Below are 27,945 nucleotides of genomic sequence, written 5' to 3'. Positions count from 1 at the left end.
GCCCCCGTCTTCGGATCAGTCCACCTTGCGCTTTGCCCCTCTTCTTACCTAGAAGAACCTGCCCCCGCCCTTGTTAGCTTTATTCCCTCATTCCCTGTCATTGCTACCTTCTCCTTCTACCGCTTATCCTGCTCTACAAGGCTGCAAGAAGCGCGAATACGGGATCTATGATCATATAATCTTATCTTCCAGCAGCCTTTCAAGGACTCCATATTTCAACTGGAAATAATTCCACTAGTCTGCCAAAAAATAAGACATGTGGATAGCGAAATGGTACTATACTGAAATAGCAAAACAGCACAATGGTAGAACGGCAAAAGAGCATAGAAAGTATGATATAATTATAGAATAGTGAAACAGCAGGATGAAACCGTAAAATGCTAAAGCAATACATCAGTAAATCGTAAAATGATATCTGAGCAATCTCTATCTCATTCGATCTATAATCAACAAAATTACTCAAAGTTTACCCTACTAAACTAAATAAACGATATTTGCACAAGGAATCAGAACACACGATTACACACTTTAACACTAAACCTACTAGTATATAATGCACACTTTTAAGCAAATTTTTAATTAAAAACAAAGTTGACAAATGAAGAAACAATAATTATTGTACATATTAATTTTTTTACTTAACAAAATTCAATATAGATTTCAAGAAAACTATCTTAAATTTTATAACTTGAAATCAACTTATAAAATGGTCATTTGACCGGTTTGATAGTTTCAGTGTTAAAGTAATATGTTGGTGACAATTAACGGTAATAAATTAGAGCAAAAGTGAATAAAGTAGTTTGTAGAATTTTGGAAAGAATACTCGCGATGCAGCGGCGCATCGCGACAGATATGAGCGGCGGCGCGAGTGGCGCCTCTCGCGGCTAATGCCGCAAATAATGGCGCGGTAGCGACGGCCATGTTTAACAATCTCCCTTGTGTATTTAGTATGCTGCGGTCGGTGTATCGGCGCGCCGGGACGAGACGCACGGGACGAGACGAGCGACGCTGGCGACGAGGAGGTGGAGGAAGAGGCGGTGGAAATCGGTGTGTGCGCTCATGACGGGGACCTCGTGCGTACCAGTCGCGTCGTCGAGCGGAGCCGAGTCGAGTCGTGTTACGGCCGTAATCGCGGTTGTTCCTCGCAACAGTTTGTCCCGTGACGACGTCAGTATTCGTGCGCGAAGAAGACAAGCACCATCACTGCATCAAACACAAACTCCAAACCCAGGAGAATCAAGTGATAGAAACCGAATCGCAAGCAGACTGAACATAATTCTGAACGCGACGAAACTTTCTTCTCCGTCGTCGCACGTTCCGTACGCGTCGAAGTTTTAAAAGTGCAAACCGAAGCGCTACTCTCGTTCGACCTCTCTCGCCCTCCGCGAGTTATATATCCGATCAAGAACGTGCACCGGTCCTCCCTACCTTCTTTTTCTCGCTCCGTATTTCGCTCTCTCCTTTGCCGTTTATCGGTCCTGCTCTCGCATTGTCCCCCTCCGCCAACGTTTTCTCGCTAGCTCTTTGGGCAGCGATTTCAAGAATGTGACAGTGCGCATCCTCGCGGTCGCCTCGCGCGAACAAGCCCGCAGGCCGGCGACGGCGATGGGTGACGAGCGACGAGCGTGTCACTGGTGAACAGCGAAGAGAAGGACGGACGATGCGAGCGGAAAATGTCAGTCGGTGATACGCGTATACGGATGACGGGGAGTGATCGACGCGACAATCTCGGATTTGAGGTTAAAGTGTCGTCGCCGTGGTCGTCGTTGTTGTTATGCGGTGCCGGTGCGCCGGCATTGGCGACGGCACGGGCAAAGGAGTATCAAGAACGAAAACGGCACTATCGTATCCTGCAGGGTGGCCAAGATTCGAGACACGCTGATCGTTGCATCGTTCCCTAAGCAGAAAACAATTTTTTTTTACCGATCGCGCCGATACACGTACACGTACACGTTATTTCAATACGCGCGCGAGTACGACGATGTGATCGTGGTTGTGTGTGCCGGGTCGGGAGGTTAAGGCACCAACATCGCTGTGTCGATATACACAGCGTCGAGGAAAGTCAAGAACCCGGTGTCGTGTGTGCACGTAGATTCGTGCTGCTACATCCAACGGATAACAAGTGTACGTGATACTAATAGTGCGCGTCCGTAACCCCGCCGGCGACCGTTGCACCGTGTACCAAGTTGACCGTCCAAGACAGAGAGCCCTCGTGCCTTTTCGTCGATATTATTATGCACTACGTTTCCCCCTCATCGATCATATTCTCGATCCCGACTTCTACCAGTGTCACAGGACCGTTCCGCTCGAAAACGGGAAGGTGTTCCAGCTGATCGAAATCGGTTGCTATCGTACGTGCGCGCGTCACCGATCAGCCGGCCAGTCAGCGTACACACACGGTGGCGTATAGGTAAAACGAGAGTTCAAGGTCAACGGACGGTAACCTCGTTCGAGAAAAGTTATCGACGAACACCAACGGGGATAAAGGTAGCCGGTTTATTCTCCTCGCGTATCGAGTTGAAAAATATTCAGAAGTGCGAAGACAGTGGCGCGTTTAAACGGCTACGAGAGCGTACAAACGAAGAAACTACGGGGGGACTGTCACACTATTTCGGGACCGTGATCCAAAGTGCACGAGGTACGCGGAGAGCATAAATAAATATACGCGCGTGTGGCTGGCCCCGTCAGAAGTCGCTCGGGGACCGTCATCTCGTCTGTGATTCCGTTCGTATGTGTGTCGTCGGTGGAACGGTGTTTGTTATTTTTCCCGACGGTGTGTGTACATACTTCTCGTGTCCCGTTTTTTTCTGTTTCCCGGCGTGTTCGTCGCGTTGGCGAAAGAGAAGCCGACGTTAACGAAGAAAGGAAGAGGAACGGGACGGAATCGTGAGCGGTGGAGGAAGAGGAGCGGAATCGTGAGGGGGCGGAGGCGGCGGTGGAGGCGGAGGAGGAGGAGGGAAGTGTGGCCGTCGAACGCGCGGTGGTGACACGGTGTCGCGTCGGGACACTGATTCCAGATATTTCTTATTTTCCGCGCGGCTACGTTGAAAAGTACTGGCCCCCAAATGCGCGAACCGCAAATCCTGTTTCATGTTCATGTTCTGGAGCAAACGGACGGCGCTCACTAGACGTCTCCTAAAGGCCAAGGTCCGTGGAGAGCATGAAACCGAGTGTGAAGCTCAAGAGGATTCGTCACGTATTCATCGCGCAAACAACACGAACGGCACCGACAACGACACGAGTAACGTGACGGCAGCGACGGGCCAAACAACCAGAGGAGCGCGTGGAGCGTCGTCAGGAGGTGCAGTCGGCGGCGGCGGAGGAGGAGGAGGAGGAGGAGGAGGTGGAGGTGGTAACCGTATCTCGTCGAGTAGACTGCAACAAGGTTGCTGTGGCGGTGATCAGAGCCAGGACGATGACGAGGATCCCGTTCGTTTGTTGAGGTGCAAGGAGCTCCTCAAATCGCTCAAGGAGAATCAGCTAGAGATGTTACTCACCGCCGTGGAGAGTTCCGGTGCCGATCTCGGTTCGTGCATCCTCGTGCCCCATCAACATCCCGAGGACGGCTACGATCCCGAGCAACAGCAACAGTGTTATCGGCCACATCGTTACCATTACCATCACCACCACTATCATCACCCGCACCATCATCATTATCATCATCGACATCATCGTAGACTTCATCGTTCTTCGTCGTTGGAGAACGATGACGATCGGAACTCCGGATCGGAGGACACATGCACGTTATCGATCAGACCGGAACGGTGCAGGGTGCCTGTACGAGGCTCGCACGACAACGCGCCGATTGATCCTCACCTGCTCTGCTGCCAGATCTGGCGGTGGCCGGATCTAGCTCACTCGTCTGAGCTTAAGAGACTTCCTGTCTGTCATTCCGCTAAAGACCCTGTATACATATGCTGTAACCCTTACCATTGGAGCCGGCTCTGCAAACCCGGTAAGTTTCACTTCTTTTTTATTTTTTATTCCGTTACAGGTTATATGAATAAAAAATTTGTTTAAATGAGTATAAAGATCTAGGGGTACAAAAACCTCAACATTTAGGGATATAGAAATCCTTAAAGAGATTTTTTAATATAAGGATTTTAGCACATAGAATATTCGATATCTAGGAACTTTTTAATATAGGGATTTTGCCACATAGAAAATTCGACATCTGGGGACTTTTTAATATAGGGCTTTTTGGTACATAGAGAATTCGATATCTAGGGATTTTGGTGTATAGGGGTTTTGAGATACAGGCATTTCAGGATATAAATTATAATTGACTTGTAATTTATTTATCAGGGATTAGTATAATTTATTAATCAATTATAATTGATTTATAATTTATTAATTTCATGTACAATTAAAGTCGATTCACTGAGAAGGTATTAATTTCTGTAAAAACAAAATTAGGTTAAACTCCTATTTTAGTGTTAAATATTTTTTCAAATTAATTATTTTTAAAAATTATAATTTTTATTTAAATAGAATATAATTTTCTATAATTTAGATTCTTCCGACATTTAACTTACAATATTATGGTATAATGAGTACATTATTTTAATGTATTTATTATTATCTTTCAATGCATTTGTTCATTCCCGCGCATAACGAAAATATAAAAATTGAATATTAAAAAAGTGACGTTTAAATCTGATATTAAATGGAGTACTATCAAAGAACGTTAACAGAGCTGTATCGTTGAGCGTATTCAACACGCTGCAAATAAAAATAGAGATGACCTTTATAGTTCAGATAAGTTTCGGGCAATTGCTGTGCTTTGAAAGTCGATAATTTAATTATAGAGATGAAATAATGCACTGGTTAATAGATTTCATTTGTTTTGATTCTCGTGCAGCGGATTACAAACAATCTTGCTCATGCTATTATTTTTTCAATAATTTCGGTGATTCAGTATGCAGTTTGTTTCTTATGCGTTTCATTTTTGTAATATCTTCTTTCTCTCCGTTTAATTCAAAGAATATACCGATTAATAATTCATACGCTGAGCGGTGATAAGACACCATCGGGCAGCGTTACGAGAGAAAAAAAGTGTATAATAAAAAAGACGTAAGCTAAATGCGTAATAACATTTTCTGCGATTTAACAGTATTATACATTTGATGCATTGGAGAATATTTAACACAGGTAGAATGTGATTTTCCTCTAGATATTACGTCTGACAATCGTTTGATTTGGAGTACTGATAAAATGATAAATATAATGCTGAAACGCAAAATTGAAAATCACGTATATCGATGGAATTGTTTGTGCATAGAAACGTAAAAATATTTACATCAATTTTTGCATTGATACAGAAATCGTTACCAGTTGAATTTTTATTTGGTACAAAAATATTATTCTGTTACGGTTATGACGGAAACTGCAAACACATAATTTAATGCATATCAATTTATCGTTTCTTCTACAAGGAAAAGGTTTAATATTCAGTTTAAAAGTACATGTGTACAAATTACATTTCTTGCCTTTTTTATTGTTTCTTACATCATAATGACTTATATAATCAACTGGCCTCTCAATTAATATAAAATTTGTAATTTCCTGGAAAAATCAGGATATATAACAAAGTTGCAGTTTTATTTTTTAATTTTAGATTCTGTTCCATAAAACATTATGAGAAATTAATTATTAATTCACGGAAGAATAGAAAAGTTTTTTAAAAATATCAAATTGCTTGTTAGACTTTAATGAACGTAATAGGAGTTTCAATATTAACAATATTTGCTGATTTTTATCTTCTGAATCATTCATATTTAATATGAGGTGAAGTAAAAGAAAAGGATAATTAAAGCTAGAATTGTAGCTGATTAAATAAAGCTAATTAAATTTGAGAGTCTCGTTATATGGCTGAGGCTAAAGCTGTTAGTGAACATAATAGAAGTTTCAGTATTAACAATGTTTGCTGCTTTTTATATTATGAATCATTCATATTTAATGTGAGTTGAAATAAAGGAAAGTGATGATTAAAACTAGAATTGTAGGTGGTTATATAGCTAATTAAATTCGAGAGTCTCGTTATATGGCTAAGGCTAGAGCTGTTACATGTTTTAAGTATGTCATAAATAATGTTGGATTGCAATGTATTGGAAAATGAATGCAAATGCAATGAGAGTTGTACAATTTTTAGCAATATTTTCCTATAATATAATTGCAAACTTTCCTAACTTGAATATTAGAGCATAGGTTCTTGAACTGTACTCCATGAAAGAATTTGGAAATTAATTTTTCATTCCCTAACTTGTTGCTTTTAACCAAATAATTGATTTGATAAGAAACCTACATGATCAAGACTTTTTCTATCAATTGATACTCAACTAGTTATTAACAAAATAGAGTAAAAATGTAATTATGCGATGGATCCAAAAAAAATGTTCAATAGGGTCCTTCGGACAAAATAATTTTGAGAACCCCTGTATTAGGAAATGCTAATAATTGAAGAAAAATAAATTTATTGACAATGAAAAACATTTTCGTACATTGCAGAAACGCAGAATATTATTTTCCTCGTTGAGTTATTTATATTTGTGAATTATAGAATGATAGTACATTTTCTCTCCATCCGCAAACGTTAAGTAATCTGTTTAGATGACTCAAGGAGTCATCAGGTGTCGGCATCGTAAATTCCATGGATAATCGATTTATATAGTCATCCGTATAGTGTTGTTCGAGGATATCGTAAATATAGGGTGTCCAGTTTTAATTTATCCTAGCAATTATCTCTTGAAATACGTATTTCTTAGAAGAACATAAAAACACTTTATAGTTTACTTCAAATTTTTTATTTTTTAAATACCATGCTTTTCATTTGAGTAAAACTATTTTTTAGAATATTATATGCACAAAGAAAATATTGAATTTTGAAATTACAAAGTTCGAAATTATCAAACTCTCACATTTGTAAGTTTGCAAATTTCGAATCTCTAAAAATATAGATATGTTGAATTTCTAATTAACAGAATTCAATTTCTTGAATTCCTAAATTAACGGAAAATTAAATATAATTTGACAACTAAATTATCAAATCCTCAAATTCAAATCTCCCAATTTTCAGAAGTGTAAATTTCAGAACCACCAAATTCCCTTTCTTAATTTACAAAACTCGAGATTTTTAATCTTTCAAATTTCTAAATTTTCAATTCCTAAATCTCTGAATTTCCAAAAACTCAAATTTAAAAATCATCAAACCCCAAATTCCTCAATTTTAGTATCATCAAATATCTCCAAATTTTTTAATTTTCAAAACTTAAAATTTCCAAATTTCTATCTGTAGCAACCACAAGTTTCACATCCAAACTGTAATAAAACAAAATAACTAAAATATCATTTAAACCAACTTTCAACAATTTAAAAAATGATCACAAGAGTAAAATCTACACACACAAAATTCCAGCATGGTATCAGCAGTGCTACATCACCAGTATAATAAAGTCTGTTTAGCGGGCTCAGTTAGCTCCGGTGTCAAAGTTCGCGTACAATGCTAGAAACACCTGTACCCGAGCGTATTCGGTTAAATCAGCGGTCGTTTACTTTTCGACTTTGTCGAACGTTGTTTCACCAGACGAGAGAGAATAATTTAGCGACGTGAAAGGCCGGTATTGTAACGGCAACGAGCCGTAAGGCAAAATGCTAATCGTCACTTGGACGCAACTCGCTAACGAGCCTAAAGGCTCGGGTCAATGTAAAACCATAATTTATTGCCGAGGATTAGCCTTAGCGATGTCCACCTGATTGCTTTCCCTAGGTAAATGGCCAGTACACGCGTCCGTGAACTGAATAAAATCGATTGAATTGCGTTTTCGATCGGGTGCATTCTTTCTAAACGAACCCAACCAGCGCAAGAAAAAGGAACAGGAACGGAATAGCGAACAGTGTTCGATACGTGTTAACGTTTCTGATTACTTTCGGTGGGTGTCCAACTACCAGCGTTAAAGTAATAAATTTTGATGAAACAGGACGTTTTAGACTGCCAGGGGAATTAACAATGAAGCGTGCCTCTACGATTCTGTTCCAGCTGATTAGAATTGGTAGGAACACCGATTTGATTTTAACGACCGTGTAATTGTGGGACGTTTCGGGACTGCTAACAGGGGTGCTCACGTTTTTCTGGATACTCACTTTGGAAATATTTTTTTTAGAATTATTATGGGTGGCACTTTTGGAAATTTGTTATTAATTTGTTAGGCTTGGAAGGAGTAGAATATAATTATATTAGGATTGTAACAATTATGTTAGAACGTATGTTAGAATTATAATACCTAGAATATAATTTCTCAACAAAAATAATTATTCAAGTTAAAAATTATTTTTCGTCAAATTTCAAATATCTAAATTTCTAAAAGTACAAATTATTAAATTTTCCACACTTGTAAATTCATAAATTATCAAGTGCTTAAAATATCAGATTCTCAAATATTTCTATGCTAAAATTCTCATATGTTGAAATAGTTTAATTAAATTTCTCAAATTCACATTTCTTTCTACAATTTCAAATTTCCAAAAGTTCTCGTATTAATTACTCGGGGTTTTAACTACGAAATAAAAATAAGTTTCAAAAATAATGCACGAGACAAATAACAGAAAAATATTAACTCTCTATGGCAAGTTTATTCTCTATTTAAGAATTAAATGAACGTTGTGTTAGATAGTCCAGGTGTTCAGATTATCGATCGATTGCCGTTCGATGACAAACATTGAACTGTGACACGAAATCGAATGTTAGATTATGTTACCGCGTAAAGTCCGTATGTTAATATTGCTTAATGTACAGTTCGAGATATCCTCTGACGAGTTTTCTCGCAAGCATTCCACCAGTAGAAGGCGGGCCCATAAAAACGATTAGAGTAATGCTCCCATGATCATTTGTCCAATATCGTGGACACGATTTATCGCCGTTGCCTTCGTATCTTTTCTATTGCTTCACGCCTAAATGTCACGACGACAATCTTTTAGAAAAATGTTTCGTTTTTTTTTTCTCTTCGTGCTCGCTGACGCTTACGTCGATCTTGTCAGGATAAACGACAAATGGATTTCTTAATTAATAAAGCGCGTGATTAACGCGGTTGCGGACTTTTATATCTCTGTACTGATAATCGTGTATCGAAATGACGTTTCGAATTCGTTACATCAAGCAGGAGCGTAGTTAGAGGTATTTTTCTAGGGGGAATAACGTGTAAGAATGTATTTTGCACGATTTAAAATTTCAAACTTTTTGTAATTATTACTTAAATAATTTATGAAGAAAATTTGTTTTTTAAATATACGTATTTTTTAATACTTCTGTACACATACTGTAGGAGGGAAACATACGTGTTTTTTATTAGGAAGTATATTTTTAAATTACTAGATTCAAAATTCATATATCCTTAGATCTCTACAGGGTGTCCGCGCCAAAGTGTGACAGCGCAATATTTCATGAACTATTGATGTCACGAAAAAGTGTTTATATGGAAATTGCAGGGTAAGAGAAGCCCTATGTTTTGGCGGAAGCAAAATTTTTGTATTGTTATTAATGTAAAAGATATGATGGTGAAGTTTCGTTTTTTAAATGGAACTATATACATGTATTTTTGTTTCGATCAGGCGATAGTGCTTTTCAAGACGAATTCATCAAGGTTTTATGTAATTACCCAATTTTTATTAGTTTTCGAGATATAACGGTTAGAAATTTAGTGATTTTCAGCAGTGACGTCTCGGCTTGAGTAGTAAGTCATAAAATCGGTCTTACTGTTGCGGTAAGTGCCGCGGGTTTTACTCTGCCTGCCGAAACTGATAGCCGAAGCTCTACGGTCCCAACGGTAAGTCCGAAGAATACAAAACGGAAATAATTGTCCATCATCCTCAATGCGGAAAACTTAGAGCGTAATGGACAATTCTTTCCGTTTCGCTCTCTTCGGACTTACCGTTGGGACCGTAGAGCTTCGGCTATCAGTTTCGGCAGGCAGAGTAAAACCCGCGGCACTTACCGCAACAATAAGACCGATTTTATGACTTACTACTCAAGCCGAGACGTCACTGCTGAAAATCACTAAATTTTGAACCGTTATATCTCGAAAACTAATAAAAATCGAGTAAGTACATAAAACCTTGATGAATTCGTCTTGAAAAGCACTATCGCCTGATCGAAAAAAAGATATATAGTTCCATTTAAAAAACGAAACTTCACCATCATATCTTTTAAATTAATAACAATAACAAAATTTTGCTCCCGCCAAAACATAGGGCTTCTCTTACCCTGCAATTTCCATATAAACACTTTTTCGTGACATCAATAGTTCATGAAATATCGCGCTGTTACACTTTGGCGCGGACACCCTGTATATTCCTATTCGTCTGTATCCCTTTGTACCTAGATTTCTATCTTGCTATATCTCTAGAATTCTATTTCGCCATATCCATAAATCACTATCCGTCCTCATATACCTAGATCCTAATGTTTCTAGAATCCATTATTCGTAGATCCTAATATCCCTAGATTCCAATACCTATAAATCGTTATATCCCTAGATATCAATATCACTAGTCCGAGATATCTCTAAACTAAAATATCACTGGATCCCAACATCACTATATTCCAATATCGCTAAACCGCAATATCCCTAGATTCTGATATCAGGGGTTTCCAATATCCCTGGGTACAAATATCCCTAGATTAAAATCTCGCCAAATTGGGATATCTCTAGTTTCCGGTACCAGCAGTTTCAAATATATCTAGACGAAAATATCCTTCAACCCTAATATCCCTAGACGAAAACATAGCTGGACCTAAATATCCCTAGACGAAAACATCCTTGAACCCAAATATCCCTAAACGGAAATGCCACTTGGTCAAAATATCCCTAGATTCAAATATTCCTAGATTCAAATATCCCTAGATCCAAATACCACTAATTTCAAATATCCCTAAATTAAAAAATTGTAATATCCCTAGATTCCAATATCAGGGATCTCCGAAATGTCTAGACCCAAATGTCACTACATTCCAATATTCCTAGATCCAAATATCCCTAGACCAGAATATCCCTAGATCCAAATACCACTAATTTCAAATATCCCTAAATTCAAAAATTGTAATGTCCCTAGATTCCAATATCAGGGATCTCCGAAATGTCTAGACCCAAATATCACTAGATTCCAATATGCCTCCATCGCAATATTACTATATTAAATTGCAAAATTTCTAAATTCCAGTATCCTAGTATTCGAAGACTTCAATATTCCCTAAGACCCAATATTCCTGGATCCCAATATTTCTAGATCTCTAAATCGTCTTAGATCCCTAGATTTCATTAGAATCTTTTAGATTTCCATGGTTGCAAATTCCTATATCCCCAGATCTCTAAATCTTTAGATACTTACGTCTTTGTATGCACAGATCTGTATATACCTATATGTTTATATTCCTGTAGCTATATGCTTCTACATTACTATATGTTTTCATTCCCCCATTCCTTTAAACCCTGGTATGAATAAAAAATAAGAATATGAAGTTCATATTAAAAATGTGTAGTAATTTTTGGAGTAGCTATATTCCCAGTTTCTATCCAAAAACTTTCCTGTAGAAACAGAATTATCTATTTTCGAATATCGTCGTATTACTTCAAAATTATATCCGAACATCATTCGTGCAATATCCATCCCCGACCCAAAGTCACAAATCATACGCTCGTTACGTGTACATTTTCTAACATTCATTAGGAACTTGGCAATTCAATAGCATTGACTTTATGCTAAGTTTGTTTTACCTCGCGAGACATATGCTCCATATAAGTTGGGCAGCAAACGACTTAAATGATCGTCAAAGTTACGTAAAGACGCGTTTTACTGGCGCCTCCCGGGTTCACTCTCTCTTTTTTGCCGCCGCGCCAGTCTCGAGTCTTTCCGTCAATAGGGCGAGACAGTTTTTGCTAGTGAATTTCGTGTCGCCGACAGATAGGCGCACGGTGCTATTAAAACCGAATGAAATTGATAAATTCTGCACGTTATTCGTAACGCCGGTTAACACCGGAATTGGTACGGAATCATTTTATTGCCTCTTATCGCCGCTATTAATTTTGCAGATCTGCCGTGAGTGCGATCGTGGAATTCATGAATGTGATTTGACGCGTTTTTCTAGCAGCTTCATTCACTATTAACTCTTTGAGGCGATTTTATAGAGAATAAAAACGCGAGTTGCACAGAATCTTTTTTTGGTATAAATTGGAATAAAGTTAAATTATTTTAAAAACATAATTTAAGGTGGCTATCATGTATAAAAGAATAAGATGGCAGTTTAAGGTACTTAACACTAAAGACTTGATGAAAATTTATATACATTTTCCACATAAAATATGTAGAACGTAAGAGGAGACATTCTTGTAATTACAGTAGAAAAATATATAATGGTACATGAATGTTGTACGTATAATGTATAGCAAAATGAGACAAAGGTAGTTTGACAATCGCTGTCTCAAGGGTTAATAACCAGCAATGAAAACGAAAGCGTTGTACCGAAATCGTGACGGATATTCGACGAAACGAAAACCCTTCTCCATATAGGAAAATAACGAAATCCTTCGGATTCCACGCTGAGGTTTCCACGTCTAATAATAGCGGCGGGCCGGTCGCGCCAGCACGCTTGCTCGCTCGCGTATATGTACGCGAGAGAGGAGGCCGACGACGCATTTGAGGAAAGGAGAATGGAGAAATAACGCGAGAAGAATGTCCGTGGAACGACCGAATAGCGAAAGAAAAGAGAGTTCAAAGACAATCAACTACGCTTGCCTGTAACGTAGGCTTCCTTTCAATAACGCACGTGTAAACTTGCACGTTCTTAAATTCCCAAATTCAGACATTCTTAAACTTTCCAATTTTCTATTTCGAAATTTTTAAATTTTCAATTTTGTAATTTTGAACATTGGAATTTCTTAAAGTCTGAATTTACCAAATTTTCAAAATGTCTAATATCAATTTTGTCAATTTCAAAATGTTCATTTTGAAACTGATTAATTTTGCAGTTACTAAATTTTCCAATTTTTAAAATCGAAATTTCCCAAATTCTCAAATAGCGAAAATCGAAATTCCCTAAATTTTCCAATTTCGAAAATTGAATTTCCCCAAATTCCTAAATTCTGCAAATCGAAATTTTCCAATCTTAAGTCTCTAAATCTTAACGTCCACTAATACCTATATCTCTACATCTGAAGTTCACAAATTTACAGGACCTCAAATGCCTAAATCTAAAATTCCCATGTCCCCAAATTGCTAGACCTTTAATTTCCGAATTTAGATTCTCGGGCCCTTATATCCCCAAATTTCAATATTCTTAAATTCCTAAATCCATAAATCCATAGATGTCTAAGCCCATAAATTAATCCCCAAATCGCTGGATTCCTATGATCACATCCCTAAATCCCACGGTCCTCAAATACTCTAAAAATTCCGGTCCTAAAATAATCCCAAACACGTTTAAAAATACCGTCACATCACGTTTTTATTCTCGTTTTTAATAAACAAACAGGATTGCTTTACCATTATCACTTTTAATACTAAAAGATAAGTGTATTTTAAAATTTCAACCTTTAACTATCAAAATGTATTCATAAATACTATAATCTACAGGATGTATTATATTATATCCTCGTATAACTCTCCACACTGCAACGATTTTATCATTTTTATTTTCGCGCATTATAAACCACGGAGATTAATGCTAAAAGATATTTTGAAGTGATCAAAAACTAGTTCCATAACGGAACAGCGACGGAGGTGTCAGAGGGAGATGAAAACGCCGCCGACCGGCATTTACCAATAGCCGCACAATCAAAGTTATGGCCAGAAGGAAATGAATCTAAAAATAAAGCGTATATTGGGCGAGTCGCGGCCTGCCAAGAAAGAAGGAGTGAGCAGGAAAATGAACGAAAGAGAAAGATCGTTGAAAAGATGGAGGAAGAGCGTAGAAGGGAAGAAACTCGAGGACGGGGCGCCGTGGAACATGTGCGGTTTGTCAGAACGGCGGCGCGAAGGGGAATCGGTCGTGGTGGGGGTAGAGGGGGAATGCGAGTAACGGCGGAGATAGCCGAACATCGCTAGGGGGGGAAGATGGCCGTGGGTGGGGGGCAGTGAGCGGCAAGTGAACGGGGAGAGGGGAGGGCAGCCCGGCGCCGCTGCGTGTCATTGCTGGCGCCAGCTAATTGTCGAGGCCAGTCGGCATTAGCCGACGAGCTGACCGAACACAGCCGAACCCGAACGCATCGCGTCGGCTCTCTCCGTTTCTTACTTCGCCGGCCAGTGCCGCGTTCATGATCACGCGCGCCGAATCTGTTTCCACACGGCTGTATTTTACGCTAAACCTACAATTTATGCTTCATTTCAAATTATTAATGAAATTGAAAAATCGATTAACGCGTTCCGTGCTATGTGGAGCGTATACGACCCGCATTGAACTTTCAGGGTGGTTTGAACTCTCATTGGAAGACAAAGAATTTTTGAAAAATTTATTGTAGAGTTAAATTATTGTAGTTTTTTTTGCTAATTATGATTTTATGACTATTGAAAAATTGTATGTTAAAAATAAATTTATTCGTTCCAGCACGGATGTGGTAATATATAGATTAATTCATTTCGATGAAAATTAATGTGGACTTTAAGAAAATCAATTTAGATTGTGTAGTTTATACTAAGAAACCTGTGAACCGGTCAAATCTCTAAATTCCAATTTAAAAATTTATACACAAATTTCCAAATTGGATCTCAAATAAATTTCTGAGTTTCTAAATATTTGAACGACCATGTTACCAGGAAATTAGAAAGGATCACAAAGTATTCATTTTCAGGAGTAAGCATGAGAGTTAGGGTCCTTTGTGAGAACTGGTAGAAAATAAACGAGCAGGTTATGATCAAGGACTTTCCCACCAGGCATCGCCTCTTTACGATAATAAGCCATTATAGAAATATGTAAGTGGTAGCCAAAAAAGAAATTTAAAAAAAAGAAACAGAAAAGTTTGGAGGTCGAGATCGGAGGATGTTTCTTGGAAATGGCGATACCGGCTGAACTAGTCACGTTCACAGGTAGTTTTCGGGAACACAGGGATTCGGGGATCAGGAATCGCTCGATTCTAGGCCAGGCTACATTCTGAAATCAAGATAACGAGTTTCTTGATCCTTTTCGCTCGGAGAAAACAGAAATTTGAGAATGCGGTTGGGTTTGGGTTGTTGTGCTGGTTAGAGATATTCGAGGAATGTGGTAATATTATGAGGGTAAAGTTCTGTATGTGTACATGCTTACTTGATTTATCACATTTTGGGGTCATTTGAAATGTTATCAATGTACATTAGGGCGGTTCAACAACCATTGATAAAAAATCGATTTTTATAAATTGGTGCTCATGGATTTTATTGATGCTTTCAACAGTTAGGGTAGATGCCACTTACGAAGTCTTTCTTTTGAATTATTGACAAAAATATACATTTCTAAATAAGCATAAATCATTTTTTTCAAGTTAAATATAATAATACATAATATGAATTAATTCATTTTATAAAACAAAATTGTTAAAATTTTAACTATTTAGTCTTTCTCAGGGTTTACTATTCAGTCATTAAACTCCTAAAATAACTTATATATATTTATAATTTATCGTATATAACGAATTAATAATGCATTTGTAATTTATTACACACAATATTATTGTACTTGCAACAATTTCAGTGACAATTCTGTATTTGAAGAGTGGATATTTGATTTTATTGAATTTTCTTTGTAACTGTAGTTTGAATACAAAATAAGATGTAAACATTCATAAATACATAACATGGCACATATTTCACATTAACTAGCAATTTTGAAAAGGCGAAGGCGCTTTAAATACGCAGAGATTGGTTTGCCAAGGGAGTTCAATTATTTATTAATGTCACGTGGTTCGTTGTTTAGATTTCACGTGTTTTTGCGCTCTAGCCATGTCTCCTAGCCGTGAATACGATTTTCTATCGTAAACATTATCGTCAAACAATTTATGATCTTCGAACATTGGCGTAACTAGGTAGGCGCCAAGATAGGTCGGTCTGGCCACGTGTATGGCAAACGTATACATGCATATATGTAAGGACATAACGAGAGAAGATATATCAAATAACTATACAACGCATCATGAAATGTCACTTGACTGTACAATGCACAGAGAAATATCACATGATTATACTACGCATGAAGGAGTATCATATGTCTATATAACGCATGGAGAATCACATGATTGTACTACATATAGGACAATGTCACTTGACTGTATAACGTATGGAGAAATATATAACTGTACAATGTATGGAGAAACATCACATAACTGTACAAAGCTTGGAGAGATATCACATGATGATATGACGCGTAGGGAAATAATCACATAACTCTACAACTCATGGAGAAATATGTCTGGGGAAATATCACCTGACTATACAACGCATGGAGAAGTTTCATAAGATTATATACCGCATGGAAAAACATCACATAACTATACAACGCAATGATAATTTAAAACATCAGAAATTAACCTCTGATCGCTCTAAATAAAAATTAAAGAGTGCACGTATACCCGACAAATTTTTAATTTTATACATTTAATGTGCACAAAATGACTGACAAATCTTAGGAGATTTAAAGAAACTTAAAAAACTTTACATTTCTCGACATTTTGTAATTCACCTCGTCATAATTCCACGCCAGATAAGTCTTGCAATCATTGATCGCGTAATAGTTTCACTCGTGATTATTCAACGCTTAGCAAGACCACGTGTGATAACACAATTCATAATAATTGAGCGCGTGATAATTGATCGCGCGATAATTGAACGCGTGATAATTCAACGTGTCGTACATTATCGCGTAGTGTTTCAAGGCGTAGTAATTCAACTTGTAACAGTTGTACTCATGGTAATTCAACACGCAATAATTATATGCATGGTAATTCAACCCGTGGTGATTCAACTTATGGTGATATAACGCGTGGTAAAATTACACGTAATAGTTGCATGCGCGGTAATTTTACATGCAATAGTTGCATGCGTGGTAATTGAACACGTGGTGTTTGAATACGTAGTAATTCTACTCATGATGATTTAACACGTGGTAGTTCAATGTGTTACAATTCGACACGAAATAATTGTATGTGTGGTAATTTAACGCGTGGTAATTGAACGCTTGGTAATTAACGCGTGGTAATTCAACGCGTAGTAACTTGACGCGTGGTAATTCGACTCGTGATAATTCGATGCGTGGTAGCTCTACGCGTTGTAATTCCACGCGTAGTAATTCGATGCGTGGTAGCTCCACGCGTTGTAATTCCACGCGTAGTAATTCGATGCGTGGTAACTCGACGCGTGATAATTCTACGCGTACTAATTCAACGCGTGGTAATTCAACACGTGGTAATTCGGCGCGTGGTAATTCAACGCGTAGTAACTTGACGCGTGGTAATTCGACTCGTGGTAATTCGATGCGTGGTCGCTCCACGCGTTGTAATTCCACGCGTAGTAATTCGATGCGTGGTAACTTGACGCGTGATAATTCTACGCGTAGTAATTCCACGCGTGAGAATTCGATGCGTGGTAATTCGACACGTGGTAATTCGACGCGTGGTAATTCGATGCGTGGTAATTCCACGCGTAGTAATACAATGCGTGATGATTCGACGCGTGGTAATTTCACGCGTAGTAATTCAACGCGTGGTGACTCCACGCGTAGAAATTCAACGCTTGGTGATTCCACGCGTAGAAATTCAACGCATGGTAATTCGACGCGTGGTAATTCAACGCATGGTAATTCATCGCTTGATAATTCAACTCGTGGTAATTTCGGCGCATGATAATTCAGCGCCTGGTAGTCCAACACACAATTATTGCATGCGTGGTAATGGAGCACATGATAATTCAACGCGTGGTAGTTCAGCACGCAATAATTATATGCTTGATAATTCCACGCGTGGAAATTCCTTGCGTAATAGTTCAACGTTGTAATATTTAACATGTGTTGTACAAATTGTGGCGATATAATACATATCTATACAAAATGAATCGGTCGAAGTGTCGCTATAACAGCGTGGCTATATAACGCGAGGCTGTATACCATAGTCATACCATGTGATATACACCACAGAAATGGGCAAAGCATGGCGATATAACGTGCAGCTATAAGCGTGACGAACTAAAGTTGACGTCCCTCAGACAAAAATTCTAGTTACGCCAATGTCGTTGAAACATGCTTAGGTATAACGTTCGTCGACATTTATCGAAGGTGAATCGCATTTCGCGGTGGCGCCTTGTTTTCGCAATACGACACAGACGTGCGCTGTCTTTATCTGTTTTTGCGTTCAGTAGTATTCAAATATTACGGCGCTGTTAATAATTCACCTTCGACAAATCGATTATCATCAAACGGACGAGGTGTTGTTACGCAAATTGGCGCACTTGTATCACCGTTTCTTTTTATCGGTGTCGATCTGCTTCGCGTTAAAAATAATTTTCTCCTTTTTTTTTAATTTGCATCACGTTTGCATACCTTATTATCATTCCTCGAACATAATCTATGTATATTCGTTTGCTCGATTTGTTTTCAAACTCGAACACACAATCGTTCTTCTCGGAGAACAATAATACTGTTACAAACATCGTTTTCAGATTACAGGTTCCACGTTTGGTGACATCAAAGATACCTATCTTTTTCGTGGACTAAATAGAGAAGTTTCGCGTAAATTTTGTGTAAATGTTCGATATATAATTGTATTAGTTTTGAAAAGAAAGGATATTAGTATGGAAGCAATATTATATTATTTTTGCTGATGCGCGAACAGAGTGATCGTGTTCGTAGTGATTTCGAAAAAAAGAAAATAAATGATTGCAAAAAGACAACCAATATTTATGTCTAGCCGTTTAATGCAGTCGAAAAAAATATGTTAATCCAAACACGTAATATGAATAATTTATCGAGAATTAATATTTTTAATTATTAACAGTTTACTTTGAAGCAAAAATAGTAGTAAAAGATTTTATAATGAAATTATAAATAGCAGTGCACGAATATAACGGTTGTATATATGTTAATATTATTCTCATAGAACCGAAAAAGAAATTAATTTAAATACTTCGAGTATTTGCTACAAAGAAATTTAATAATAATATTCTGTAAATATATTGATCATTTAAAAATCAGTACAATGTGAAATTTTTTAATCAACATGAATATTCAAAAATCAATAGCGTATTGACAAAATCAGATCAACAGTAGATTTAATAGGAATTGCACGCATGAGAGTCAAACCTAATCAGATATAGAGCCTCGAAAGAATATTTCGCTGCCTATTTTAAAACATTATAATCTCATGATTAATTGATGGCCATATTATTTTAATATCATACACCGGTGACCAGATCGTTTCAATCTTGTGATTGTGTTTCAAGGATGATGTACTCGTATCTTATTTTGCACTTTTATTCTTGCGATTTATTGACAATCGGTCGTCAATAAATTTTTGCTTATATTTTTCGATTATCGGCAGTAAAAGATCATCGTAGACATTATATTTAACACCTTGTATATTGCAGAATTTTTAAAACTACATAATTATGTTTCTTGAGTTTTGTAAACACTTTAGTTTCCAAGGAGAAATTTGTAAAACAAGAATTTGTAATTTAAGATATTTGTGATGTTATGGTGATTTAGCTATAGTACTTCAACACGTAATAATTTAACTCGTGGTTCGAACGCGTAGTAATTTAATGTATACCGATTTAACGCGTAGTCATTCAATCTGTGATAATTCAGGACGTGGTAATTCAATACTAGATAATTCAGCGTCTGAGAATTCAATGTTGGCTAATTCAGTGTCTGATAATTTAACGTTTGGTAATTCAGAGCGTGATAATTTAACATTAAATAGTGTAACGTTAAAGAATTAAACGTTAAGTAATTCATCATATGATAATAGAATGCTAGATAATTCAATGTTAGATAATTCAAGACGTGGTAATTCAATATTAGATAATTCAGCGTTTGAGAATTGAACACTGAATAGTTCAGTGCCTGATAATTCAACGTTAGATAATTCAGGACGTGGCAATTCAATGCTAGATAACTCAGCGTTTGAGAATTCAACGCTGGATAATTCAGTACCTAATAATTCAACGTTAGATGATTCCAAGCGTGGTAATTCAACATTAAATAATCTAACGTTAGAAAATTAAACGCTAGGTAATTCAGCATATGATAATAGAACGCTACATAATTCAATATATGATAATAAAGCGCTAGATAATTCAACGTTAGATAACTTAAACTGTGGTAATTCAATATTAGGTAATTCTACATTCAAGAGTTCAACACTAGTTAATTCAACATATGATAATTCAAAGCATGCAAATTGAATAATAGATAATTCAGCGCTCAAGAGTTCAACGTCAGATAATTCAACATATAATACCACACAAGATAATTCATTGGCTGGTAGTTCAACGTTACATAATGGATAATTCAACGTTAGATAATTCAACAGCTGGTAATTCAACGTTAGATAATTTAATGGCTGATAATTTAAAACATGGTAATTTAACGCTGGGTAGTTCAACGCCTGATAATTCGATGCGTGGTAATTTACCACTTGATGATTCAACACAAGATAATTCGATGGGTTATAATTTAATGCTAAGTGATTCAATGACAGATAATTTGACGCTAGATAATTCGATGGCTGATAATTCGACGTTAGATAACTCGATGATTGTTGATTAATCGTTACGTTGTTAAACCTTTGAAAATGGATACATGAAAATTCAACACTAGGTAATTCGATCGCTAATATTTCAACGTTAGATATCCCGATGGTTGATCATTCAACGTCAGATAACTGAACACTTGATAATTCGGTGCATGAAAGTTAAACGCTTGGTAATTTATTGGTAAATAGTCCTTTGGCTAATAATTCAGTAGTAGATAATTCGACAACTCATAATTGAACACTATGTAATTGAACGCTATGTAATTGAACGCAATATAATTGAACGCTGTATAATTGAACGCTTTATAATAATTCGTGTGATAATTCTTGGTCAGGTGGTTCAATGTCTGATAATTCTACGCCAAATGGTTCAATGCTCGATAATTTAATGCTAGATAGTTAAGCGCCTAATAATAAATCATGATAATTCAATGTCTGAATTGATGCATAATAATTCAATGCTTGATAATTCAATCGAAGTAACTCAGCCCTTAATAATTATATGACTAATAAATCTATACTAAATAAATGATTAATAATGGAACACCGATAATTCAATGCCAGGTAATTGAACGCTTGATAATTAAACATTTAGCGATTGACAGTCAAATAATTGAGCGTGTTGCAATCAAACATAATCATATTACTGACTAATAAATCTATACTAGATAATTATATGATTAATAATGGAATACTGATAATTCAATGCCAGGTAATTGAACGCTTGATAATTAAACATTTAGCGATTGACAGTCAAATAATTGAGCGTGTTGCAATCTAGTACATAACCCTACTTTATAGTGATATACATAGACATACGATGGCAATATGACAGGTGGCAGTTTAAAATTTTGCCGCCTTTCACTATAATTGATGTACCATTCATACCTTTAGCGAACGTGCAAAGCGGGACGATGTCTAGCAAGGTCATAGCGTTTTTGGCAAACTGTAACAACGTACGGTGCAGAATTTCAAATGGTCAGTGAGTCAGAAATTTAATTTTAATTGATTCGTCGCTGTACAAGAGTCAGAGAAGAAGTCTCTTTGTCCTGAATATTACGCGATGTCACGAGGCGAGAGGCGAGCCTCGGAAAACGCGAGCGCGGACTTTCTCGCGGGTATAAATAAAGTATTAAAAGCATCGTTTCAAAGAACGCTCTCGTTCTTATGTAATTGACTATGGTACGCGATGCGTTTGCCGTTATATATATTGGGTTCATGAACATGAAATCTTGTATTCCTTTCGATTTTTTAACGCGTCGCAACAGTTACTGCTGCAGACAAGAATTATAAACAAGGTACTACGGTCAAGAGGTTATACAACGTAAATTATTTTTTTACAGAAGTTTTGCATTTATAAAATATGTAGGTTTTAAATGAAGATGATATGATGCACTTGTGATAATTGTCGGTCTACAGAAATATCCTTTTGCTAGTTCTTATGTTTAGAAATCAACAAATTTTTAAATTAGAAATTAGAAATTTAGTGTTTTCTATTATTGCAATTTCAAATGAAATTTACGGAGTTAATCATTTTTAATGTTCTCAAGAAACTTGGAACATTCCCAAATTGTTATATTTTCAGAGAATTTTAAATTTGTTCTTTTCAGTTCTTCAAATTCCTAAATTTATAATTTATAATTTCTAAATTTTTAATTTTATATAGCTTCAAACTTACGAATTTAAATCTTTAAATGTTTACCACTTTAAAAAATTTATAAATTTTCGAAGTTATAATATTTTAAAATTTAGAAACTTAAATACTTTTTAATCTAGAAATCTCTGAAATTACTAATTCCAAAATGCAGAAGGTTAAAAATTTTCAATTTTGACAATTTAAGCGTTTTGAAATTCTCAAATTTTCACTTTTTCAATTTGTGTGTTTCCAAGTGTAAAAATGTTCAAATTTCTAATTTTTTTAATTTAGGCATTTTCAAGTTCATAAATTTTCAAATTTGCAATTTTTTAAATTTAAGTGTTTTTAATATATAAGTTTATAAATTTTCAAAATTTCAATTTTAAAAGTTTGAGTGTTTCCAAATTCACAAAAAAATGATAAATTCTCAAATATATTAATTCAGCCATTTTCGAATTCAAAGGCTTAAAACTTTAAGGAAAATATAAATTATAACATACCAAATGACAAATTTCCAAATTTATAAATTTACAAATTCAAAAATTTTCGGAACACACTTATAAATACATAACTTTTCAAAATTAAACGATCTAGAAATATAAAAATGTTAAATGCGCCATTTCCGTAATACCAATCCTTCCATTTCCCTCAATAACAAACGAATCGTACTTACAGACATCTATTACCTCAATAGCGATTAATAAAATAAAAATATAAATTTTCCAGAGCTTCATCTCCATTGTACCCCATTTAATTCCCAAGGATTAAATAAAAAAACGTGAATGCAAATTCGTCGTTAGAGAAAAAAAAGTATTGCCAAACTAACCCGGTTTTCGTATCGCGAAATCGACCTTGCTGCCTAATCGTATTGCAGATTCGATCGTTCCTCGAGGATCATCGGATGCGACGATGGCGTCTCGTCCTCTCAGGCGCCGTCGCATCTGGTTACCTTGACGATCGTGGCGATTATTCCCGCCACGATTTGTCCTCTATGCTTTCTGGGCGATACGTAAAAGGACGAAAAACGTTCGTACCGGTTTCCACTGGTCCAAGCCAATAATAGAATCCGCCGGTTTTGGTGTTGTTGCTTCTAACGGGCACCGTTTGTGTCAGCGTTCGCTGCAATCCGATCCCGATTAAACTTCGTTTAATCGAAAAACAGGAGCCTTGAGTCGGATTCTCTGGTCGGTTTCTCGGTCGACGAGTATCCGTTTCGGATTAAAACGGAATCGGGACGCCGGTGTAACGAGATTCCCACGAAAATAGATTTATCGAGTTGGCGCCGTTAATAAATGTCTTCGTTTCGATTTAATGTCGCGTTTCCTGTCGATACGGCTTGGCTACTTGAGCGTCCGTTTTTTCTTACTGTCGTAGACGTGATTTAATGATCTATTAATCGTCCAGCTAATATTGGCTCATTTTTGAACCAAGGTTATGTATTTTATTATTTGACTTTGGTATTTTGGTGATGGAGATTTGAGAGTCGAATTTTCTGCCGGTATCTAGTGTTTTATTATACTGAACTATTACTATTTTATATTATTTTTCTATTTTGCTATTTTATATTTTTGTTCTTCTAGGATACTATTATGTACTATATTATTATATTATATTATTCTATGTTATTTCATTTATATCACTACATTATTTTTGTTACTATTTTATTTTTAATTTATTATTTTGCTGTTTTAGTATTCTATATATTATTCTATTATTTTACTATTACACTTTTGCACTACACTACTATACTGTAATATAATATAACATACTGTTGTGCAGTATTGTACTGTACTACTATTCAATACAATGTTTCTATTATACTATTATTTTACTATTTTACAATACTGCTGTATTGTATTACTATACTATTATACTACTCTTCTATTATTTCATTACTCTACATATTGTATTACTATACAATTACACTACTATAATATTCTTTCACTACTGAACTGTATTTCTATTTTACTACTGTTTTAGTATTTCACTATTGAACTGAATTACTATAGTATTATATTACTACTATGTTATGTTACTATTCAACTGCATCACTGTACTATTACACTACTATAATATTATTTCACTACTCAACTGTATTATTATCCTATTATACTATTATTCTATTACTTCACTACTCAATTGTATTATTGTACTATTTTACTACTGTTCTAGTATTTCATTATTCAACTATATTAGTATAGTATTATACTACTATGTTATTTTACTATTTAACTATATTACTATACTACTATTATCACTATTATTATACTAGTATACTATTATTATATTGCTCCACTATTCTACTATATTGCTATGCTATTACACTATCATAATATTATTTCACTATTCAACTACATTACCAGACTATTATTATTACTATTACTATACTAGTATACTGTTATTCTATTATTTCACTATTCCACTGTATTATTGTACTATTACACTACCATAATATTATTTCATTACTCAGCTGTATTACTATACTGTTGTACTCATACTATGCTATTTCACTATTCAACTACATTACCATACTATTATTATCACTATTACTATACTAGTATACTATTCTATTGTTTCACTGTATTACTATACCGTTATACTACTAATAGTGGCGGCTCATATACACTGTGGAACTGCATCAACCCCTATTACAGACTCAATATTATCACTAACATAGTAAGTAAAAAAGTTTGCCTTTTTTTTTTAGAATTTCATCAAGTTTCCAAATAAATTTTCTTTGTATACATGTTTGTTTCCTTTTACACAATTTTAAAACAACGCCAAAAAATTCTTTGTAGCAACACACCCTTTAATTTTAGCTACGAGCCGTCACTGTAACTACTCAACTACATTTCTCTAATATAATCCTACTATTTTACTAGTTCTCTATTATTTATTAGTTGATGGTTCATATGAAAGTTTAAATTAATTATAAAACTCACTTTAATATAATATTTATATCATTCACAGAATTCTTCAATTTCTTTCCTTCATAATTATTTAACTACATTCAATTTTTAGTGTTGAAAGAATTAATTAAAGGATGTCAAAGAATATTTTTTAAAGTAATATTAGTTTTAACCCTTTGCACTTGGAGTATAAAAGTTAAATGAATTTTTTTCAGGTTATTATTTCTCTATTTATAATTTGACTATTGTTTGTTTTACCTTGTTTATACATCACACGTGTCATATTATAGAATCTGTTCAAAAATGCTTTATTGTATTAAATGGTGATTGAGAATCACCTCCCGAGCGCAAAGGGTTAAAATTTCAAAGTCAAATTAGTTTGAAAGTTTCAAAGAACATTTTTGAGAAAAAGTATTATTTAATTTATATATTTTCCTGTTTTTCTATGTTCTAGAGTCGCCACCACCCCCGTACTGCCTTATTGCCGACAGACTGAGACCCGAAGGTGAGTGTCTTCGCTTCACATTTTAATCGTGCATGCGTTTATGTATTCGTGGGCACATTCCATGCTTGGTTCGTACGTGAACACATGGAATGCAACCACGCAATCGTTTGAGCGATAACTCATGTTTATTACTCGCGAACATTTAGTATTCGAGACACGAAGATCGTCCTTTAACGCGCGTGACATCTCGCGACCTAGCTCAAAGCAGAATCCAAACGTAAGAAGCGCATTTTAACCCCTTGACTTACAAACGTTTTCTTCTTTCTGCGGTTGCCAGCGATGTAATTCTGAATAATTACGTTTTGTGCGCTGAAATTTCCGGGAGAAAATGGAAATCATTTCTTATTTATTCATTTAACGAGCAGTACACCTACAAGCAATATTAAGTAGCAACAGGCAATGTTATCTACAATTTAAAAGTATAATCTAACAATATAATTTATGAATATAGTTTAACTATATGAACTTATAATCTAACTTAATAATATAAATGAACTATATATTCTTGCAACATAATCTAACAATATTATCTATTAATATAATCTATTAATATAATTTAATTATACAGTCTTACATTATAGCCTAAATATATAATCCAAGTATATAATCTTAAAATATAATCTAACTATATAATCTAACAGTGCAATCTTAAGATAAAAGTTTTTTTTTCTTTCATTAGAAAATTCTGTTGCACCCCTTGCACTACAATATCGTGACACATTCGTGACGCACCTATAGTTGACTCGTATTTTCACTGCAATTGACTTTTTGTTCAGTTTTAGTTTTAATCTCTATAATGAAGGATTGTTCGAGGCAAAATGTACTTAACATTTTAATTTTCTTTAGTTAACTTGTGGCAATAATTAGCTAGCTATAAATGGCGCAACAAACTAAAAAATTGTAGGTGAAGGGTTAATTATTTCCTTGTATCTCAAATAGTAGTCTCAAATATTAAAACTCTGTCTTATAAAAGAACTAAATTCAATACTAAATTCAAAGTAAAAATTGGGAAGATTTAAAGTTTCAAAATTGATAAAGGTTATACATTCTCAAAGTTTGATAATTTAAAATAATTTTGTGGTTCCATATTCCTAAGTTTTGGAGTTCAGAAATTTTTAAATCTCACTGTCTCAAAGTCTTGAAATCCTAAAATTTTAAACTTTCAATGCTCTTAGGTCGTAAAATTTTTAAACTGAAAACTGTGGAAATGTAAGATTTCAAAGACCTAAAATTCATAACTACAACAATTTTAATGTACCTAAGTCTTAATCTTCTGAGATCCCAAACTTCTAAAATTCTAAAATTCTATATTTAAAAATTTCAAAATCCTGAAGAACAAAAATTTCAATATTTGCAAATCTCAAAATCCTAAAATCTCAGAGCCCCAAAGTTCTAAAATTTTAATGTTCTTAGGACTTAAAATTTTCAAACTCTAAAATTCTAGAACTGCAAGATCTTAAAAATCCAAAATTCTAAACTGCAAAATTTCAGTATACCTAAATCTCAATCTTCTGAACTCTCAAACTTCTAAAATTCTATATCCTAAAATTCCAAGATTCCAAAATTGCAAACTCCAAAAGTTCCAATACTCCAAAATTCCAAAATCTGAATGTCTCAAAGTTCTAAAATCCCAAAATTAAAAAATTTCAATATCCCACCCACATATCAAAAGTCTCTGCCTATCTTTGGGGTTAAACGAAATAAAAATGAATATCAAACACGTATATATTTAACAGTTTTCCATTTTCGGTGTTTCTCAATCGTACTTGACCGACACCAAGCCTCAAATGATCATCTTATAGCTCGAACGGACGTGTTGTAAGTCGATCTTATTGATTGCGACGAACCATATGGCTATAGGTTTCAGGGTATCGCCATTTCCGTGGTCGACAGACACCGATCCGTTCGATGGAAGTCGATCGTTCTTATCTCGCTTGTATCGCGAAAATTATAAGTCTGTAGTTTAATTTGCATTTTATCGGCGTGTAATAGTTACAAGAGAAACTTATTATTTTTTCTCCGCTTCTTTCAATCCAAGTTCTAACATTATTTGTAGCGATTCAAACTCGTTGTCTCTAATATTTCTTTAATCGATAAACAATACATTCCATGCAAATTTTCCTGTAACACGCTCATGCA

At 35.4% G+C, this 27,945-nt stretch overlaps 1 protein-coding gene across 3 annotated transcripts in view; it reads left to right on the top strand.

Moving 5' to 3' along the window:
• Window positions 1–27,945, top strand: part of Dad (Daughters against dpp) — a 145,260-nt gene that overhangs the window by 19,879 nt on the left and 97,436 nt on the right. For 2 of the 3 annotated variants that reach the window (XM_076533233.1, XM_076533234.1), the window contains 2 exons: window positions 949–3,955; window positions 25,756–25,806. In XM_076533233.1, coding sequence (XP_076389348.1) covers window positions 3,091–3,955; window positions 25,756–25,806 — 916 coding nt within the window. In that variant the 5' untranslated portion in view covers window positions 949–3,090. The remainder of the gene's footprint in view (window positions 1–948; window positions 3,956–25,755; window positions 25,807–27,945) is intronic. The other variant, XM_076533235.1, reaches the window with a different exon arrangement.

The sequence above is a fragment of the Megachile rotundata genome, chromosome 7, assembly GCF_050947335.1.
Source record: "Megachile rotundata isolate GNS110a chromosome 7, iyMegRotu1, whole genome shotgun sequence".
NCBI lineage: Eukaryota > Metazoa > Arthropoda > Insecta > Hymenoptera > Megachilidae > Megachile > Megachile rotundata.
This window is presented reverse-complemented; position numbering and strand designations above follow the sequence as displayed.